Source organism: Lynx rufus, unplaced genomic scaffold, assembly GCF_022079265.1.
Source record: "Lynx rufus isolate CCGP_SWC_20201006 ecotype Redwood Valley unplaced genomic scaffold, mLynRuf1.p SCAF_2, whole genome shotgun sequence".
Taxonomy (NCBI): Eukaryota; Metazoa; Chordata; class Mammalia; order Carnivora; family Felidae; genus Lynx; species Lynx rufus.
The window spans coordinates 3,377,813-3,383,593 of NW_025814834.1; the positions used below are offsets into that span (position 1 = coordinate 3,377,813).

The 5,781-nt window shown below is 61.0% G+C and overlaps 1 protein-coding gene across 1 annotated transcript; it reads right to left on the reverse strand.

The window, feature by feature from the left end:
- Nucleotides 1-554: 554 nt before the first annotated feature.
- Nucleotides 555-1,189, reverse strand: PRLH (prolactin releasing hormone). The gene is made up of 2 exons (XM_047085267.1): nucleotides 1,090-1,189; nucleotides 555-685 (listed from the first exon to the last, which is right to left on the reverse strand). The coding sequence occupies exons 1-2, from the start codon at nucleotides 1,187-1,189 to the stop codon at nucleotides 555-557; spliced, it is 231 nt and encodes a 76-aa protein (XP_046941223.1).
- Between the last annotated feature and the right edge of the window lie 4,592 nt (nucleotides 1,190-5,781).

Genomic DNA, 5,781 nt, shown 5'->3' on the forward strand with positions numbered 1-5,781 from the left:
GACGTAGGGACATCTTGGCGCGATTTGGCACGGGCAGCAAAGGGACGCAGTGCAGTTCATTTAGGTTCGAGTCTCCCGCTGGTGGTTAGAAACAAGCAGCTCACGCTTGTCTTTCTCCTCTGAGTGCAAGCAAACAAGGGAGGTGAAAGCGACTGGGCTCAGAGAGGACGGGTCACGGGGAGGGGCTGTGCCTCCCACCCCTGGGGGCCTCCTGCGCCGCGTGATGCAGTGTGCAGCCTGGACAGCCACTCAGAGACGCTCGGGTGGAGGACGCTACGGGCCGCAGGTGACCCCGGAAGGTCCCAGCTCCCCTACCCAGTGCTGGGTGCCTTCAGGCGAGTCACGGAGCCTCTGGGCTGCTGGACTCCGAGCGTCCTTCTAGGCTACTGTCCCTCGAGGGAAGACAGCTTCCAGTTTGCCACCACAAAGATGCAACTAAACAAGGCCAGCTGCTTTTATTAGGATTGAAGGGAAAGGAGCCATGGAGGGGGGGTGGGGGGAGGCTCCTGGAATCATGTCTTCCTGCGCCGGGCTGTCCCCCATCCCCAGAGGGCTCAGCGCCTCCTTTCAGGGAAGAGCAGCCTGGCCGGTTCACGACATCCCGGGGGGGCTGCTGTCCTCCGGCCGAAGCGGCCCACGGGCCTGATCCTGCGGCCCGCGTACCAGGCGGGATCGATGTCAGGGTCTGGGAAGGAGAGAGCGAGAGCTTGTGCGCGGGCGTCCGCGGTGCGTCCCCTGGCACGTGCGTGCCGTCTGTCCCCGCAGGTGGCAGGCCAGGTCACTTCTGGGTAGTGGGCAGCTTTGGGAAATGGGAACTCAAGCTACGCAGCCACCCCTTCCTCCCCCGCCCCCCCCCCCCCCAGGGTCTCGTGCCAGGGCCGGGGAAAGCCAATGAGCCCCTCAACTGTGTGCTGCGCGCGGCGGCAGGGGCGCTGGGAAGCAGGTGACCGGGCCACTCCCTGGAAAGGCCTGGCGAGCAACAGGCCGCACCCCTCCCAGGGCAGGGGCACTCGTGGTGAGCCACGGTTCCTGGGGGTGGAGGGGGGTGGGGCGGGTGAAGGAGGCTGATGCCCAGGGTCGGGCACTCACTGCGGATCTCCATGGAGTGCGGGTGGGTTTGGCTCGCAGCCCCCCGCAGGGCCAGTCCCAGCAGCAGCAGGCCCAGCAGCCAGGCCTGCAAAGCCTTCATCCCTCGGCTCCGGGCTCAGGGCCGGCTGGAGGCGGGATCCCACCCGGGAGGGCACGACCTGGGCGCAGGGCAGGAGCAAAGTTACGTTACACACGCGGCAGGGCGGGCGGCCACAGAGGTGGGAGCCTTAGAGAACGCGAGCGCGGCGTGCGCGTGCGAGAGGGCGTGTGCACGCGCATGTGAGTGTACGTGCGCGCGAGCGCATGCGTGGGACCGCGCGCCTGTGTAGGACACGAGAGCGCGCGCGTGCCGTCACAGGCCCGTGCACGTGTGAAGCGTGGGGTGCGCGCGCAGCCGCCCTCCGCCGTGAGCCGCTCTGAGCCGCGCTGGAGCCACACCCGGCTCTTTGCAAAGCGCGTCGCCTTCCCGGGGGCCTCGTTCTGTGCAGCGAGCCTTACGTGAGGCCAGCACGCGTGTGTCAGCCTCTGACGGCCTCAGACCCGTTTGCACCACCCCCGTGTCATCGGAAGGAACCGGGGAGGTGTACACGCCGTGGGTGTAGAGAGGTGGGCTGTCTGGGAACGGCCCCGGTCTGTCTGTCTGTCTGTGTCAGGGAGCCGGAGGGACTGGAGCTCTCTGTACCGCTGTGTGCACCCTGTGCACACAGGCAGGGGGGGCAGAGGCGAGCAGGGTGTGGGGAACTGGCCCCCAGGGTTGCTGCAGAGGCCGTGGGCGCAGGGGGCGGCTTGCCTGCCGGGGACGTGGCCGGGGGCTGGGGGTCCCCGGCGCAGGCTGCTTTCCCTCACTCAGCCCAGGACTTCCCGGCACCCAGTCCATCGTGTCCCCACAGGTCAGCTGGTGGTCGGGCTGTGGAAGAGTGCTCTGGCACCCTGCCATCGTCGGGGGACCTGGCCCTCCTCCCGCACGTGCCCCCACCCTCCGCACTTGGGGGGGGCATCGGAAGGCGCCTGAGCACCCTGTGTGTTCCAGGGAGGACCCCTCTGCCGACCTTGACTTTCCAGGTTGCCCAAGCCCCGTGGAAAGCGCTCTTGGTCTGAGAGATTTAAAATGCCCACCTCTCTGTTGGGGTGTCACACGCGGGGTGGGAATTGGAGGACACGGAGGTGCCACCACGAAAGCAGAGTAATGTAGAGACCCATCCGGACGGGCTGGGCTGTTGCTGCCCCTCTGGGCGGGACCCAGGGCGGTGGCTGGCCTCATAGGAGGGGTAGGACGCGTCCTGGCCCCTGGTCCCCAAGGACCTGCTTCTCTTCCGCCTGGAGATTCTTGCCTCCAGCCCACTGGGTTTCCTGCTCCGCATTGCCACAGGGGCGCAGGGACAATTCTGCCCTTTGTCTCTACTGTGGCCAATGCTGGAGCATCGGAGCTGGGCAGGTGGGTGCCCCTCAGACACACAAATCCCTGGCTGCAGGGAGACCCTCCCGCCCCAGCCCTACAGGGAGGAGAGTGACAAGGAAGGGGCACAGAGAAACAGGGTGGGGGTGGGGTGGGTACTCACCGTGGGTCCCCACGAGCGTGCTGCGCGCGGCGGTGACCCAGGCAGGGCCGGCTCACCCCCTTTTATAACCCGAGGAGGAAGCAGCCCACCCCCCAGCTGCTCCCCCCCCCCCCCCCGCCTCAACCGCATCCCCCTCCCTCCCAGGGTGGCATCGGGACAGAGTCTCCCTTTTTCTTTTCTTTCTTCTATTTTTTTTTTTTTTAAACTCATCAGCGACGTGATTTGTCCCTTCCTGGGTTATATAATCTCATTTGGGTCGAGTGGTTTTAAAACGCATTAGCCTTCCTTCTTCACACCGGCCTTTGGGCTGATGGCAAAGTCTGTGCCATGGGCGGGGCAGCGTGGGAGCACTGCGGTCACAGAAGGGTGACGGGAGAGTCTGCCGGGGCCTGACCCCGCTTCCCAGGCCTCAGTCCCCGTCTGTCCCCCACCTGCGGGGCCTTCACAGCTGCATTCATCACATGCAAACCAGTGCCGTCCTGTTTCTGTAACACACAGAATGCTTCCTCCCAGGCTTTCCAGTTTCCGTCACTACTGCTTAGAATGAGCAAGTTTACTGTGATTATAAAAGAAATGTATTAACTTTCACTATAAAATAAGAAGTTTGTAGTAAAAAACTGTTTTGAAAGTTTATTTATTTTGAGAGAGCGAGCGAGCGAGAGAGAGAGCAAGCGCAGGGGAAGGGCAGAGAGAGGAGAGAGACAGAATCCCTAGCAGTCTCCTTGCTGTCAGTGCGGAGCCGGACATGGGGCTCCAACTCAGGGACCCAGGGATCACAACCTGAGCCGAAGTCAAGATTCAGAGGCTTAACCAGCAAGCCTCCCAGGCTTCCCCACTGGCTGTTTCCAGGCACCCTTACTAGCTGGATTTGCTGTGCTAATACTTAGGATTTTTCTTGTCTGTTGTGTTCGATTCTCCTTTCTCACACGGTCTTTGTTCTGTTTTGAGGCTAAGGTTTTGCTAACCTTACAAAAGAGGAGGGACCCTTCCCCCTTTCCTTTGTTCTGTGAAGGAGTTTGAGGAAGGACACGAGTTTGGGGCTGTTTGGGGGAGGGAGAGGGCAGGGCTTGGTGCCGATAAGAGGGGAGAGTGGGGGGGTGGGGGCTGGGGTCATGGGTGGGGGGGCTTCCTGGCTCCAGAGCTTGGTGGGCTGAGACAGGAGCCCTGGGGACAGGGAAATGAGTTCAGTGGCGGCAGGTGTTTGTGGACCCTGAGGGACGGCCCTGCGGCTGCTTTGTGCGTCCAGAGCTCCTCAGTGGGGCCTCGGCCACGGCGGGAACGTGCGTGTGAACAGAGCGAACGGCTGGGCAGAGGGTGAGCTCACCGGGGAGGAGCGGGGAGTGGGGAGGAGGGCAGAGAAGGGACGGGATTGGGCAGCAGGAGGAACCCAGGGATCAGCCCAGGGGAGGAGGCTTGAGCGCAGAGGGGCGGGTGTGAGGGCGCCTCCCCACGGGGCCCTTTGCTGGGCCGGCTGTGAATGATGCCCCATCCTGTCCTTTAACTGCCCTGCACACGAGAATTCAAACCCCTCCGCTGTCCCGGCCCCCCTGCTTCTCCAACACACTCTTGTCTGCTGGGGGTCGGCAAACCTTTTCTGCAATGGGCCAGACGGTGAACATATCCGGCTTTGTGGGCCGGGGTCTGTGTTGTAGCTGCAGGTGAACTGAACCTGAATAGCTAGGGCTGGGCACCTGCAGGGCTGTTTCACAAAACCAGGCTGCTGGCTGGATTGGGCCCCCGGGACGCAGTCAGCTGCCCCCTGTATTTGTACGGGGCACATTACTCATTATAGGTGTGGGCCAATGGTCCACCATCGAGGGAGGCCCTCGGGCCCTGGTGGGGAGACCATAGTCCGATTTATGAATCCCACGTGTATGAGGTCGCTGGGTCACTTGCACGGGATCAAATGACCTGCTCCCCTGCTAGTCGAGGCAGATCCCGCCCTAGGCTGGCAGCACCTATGAGAGACATGGCCCTGCTCGTTCCGTCACTTTGTGTCTGGAAGATGACTGTGACCACTCTAGGGAAATAGAACTGGGGCTGAAAAGCCTGCCGAGAGGTTCACAGTCAAGATGGAAGCCTCAGAAACGTCATAGGGGCATGGCTGCCCCTGGGCCTCCCTGGCTCTGCCCTCCCTTCCTAAGGCTGGGTCTTGTGTCCCTCTGTCCTGATGGAAAGTGCTGTGCGTGGCTCATACACTCGCCGTCTCACCTGGGCTGGTTTGAGTGGGTTCTGCTCCTTGCAATGAAAGGAACCGCACACTGGGGAGACCCTCATGAGCGGACCCCTCTCTTGGAGTGAACTTGATGGCTTTGAATTCTTGAAACTCTTACCCTCAACCAAGTGGGTTCCCGGGCATACTCAGAAGGGAGCACGGTGGTGGGTAGCTGTTTGTGGTTTTGGTGTTTGGACCATAATGGTGCAGTGGGTTGAAGAGTGTCCCTCAGAAATTCACGTCAACCAGGAATCTCAGAATGTGACCTTGGAAATAAGATCTTTGCAGGTGCAGATGGAATCACATTAAGATGAATAAGATGAGGTCGTGCTGGAGTGAGGTGAGCCCTAAATCCAGTCCCTGGCGTCCTTAGAAGAAGAGGAGGGACACACGGAGACACCAGGAGAAGGTGCTGTGAAGACAGAGGCAGAGACAAGCCAGGGACAGGTGGAGGCCACCGGAAGCTGGGGCAGAGGATGGCACGGATCCTCCCTCAGAGCTTCCAGAAGGATCCGGCCCTGCCGGCACCTTGACCTTGGCCTTTGGCCTCCTGAGCTGTGAGAGAACACGTTTCTGTCATCCTCAGCCACCTTGCTTGTGGTACTTTGTTACATCAGCCCCAGGAAATGAATGCAGGAGTCCGTAAGCGTGTCTGAGTGACTGATGAAATATTCCTTCTAGTCTTTGTGGTTTTGGCCCGTGTTTCTTAAACGTGGGCTCCTTCTGGAGTCCTGGAAAAATGGTGCACAATCTGATTGCAAGGAGGTGGCCGTGGGGACTGGGAGCCACCAGAGTCCTAGCTGCAGAATGACCACGGTGTGTGTGTGTGTGGGGGGGGGGGCTCCAGTCACTAGCAAAGCTGCTTCTGATGCAGAAGTTTTCTGAAAATCCAAATTCTTGAGGACTTTTTAAAAATTA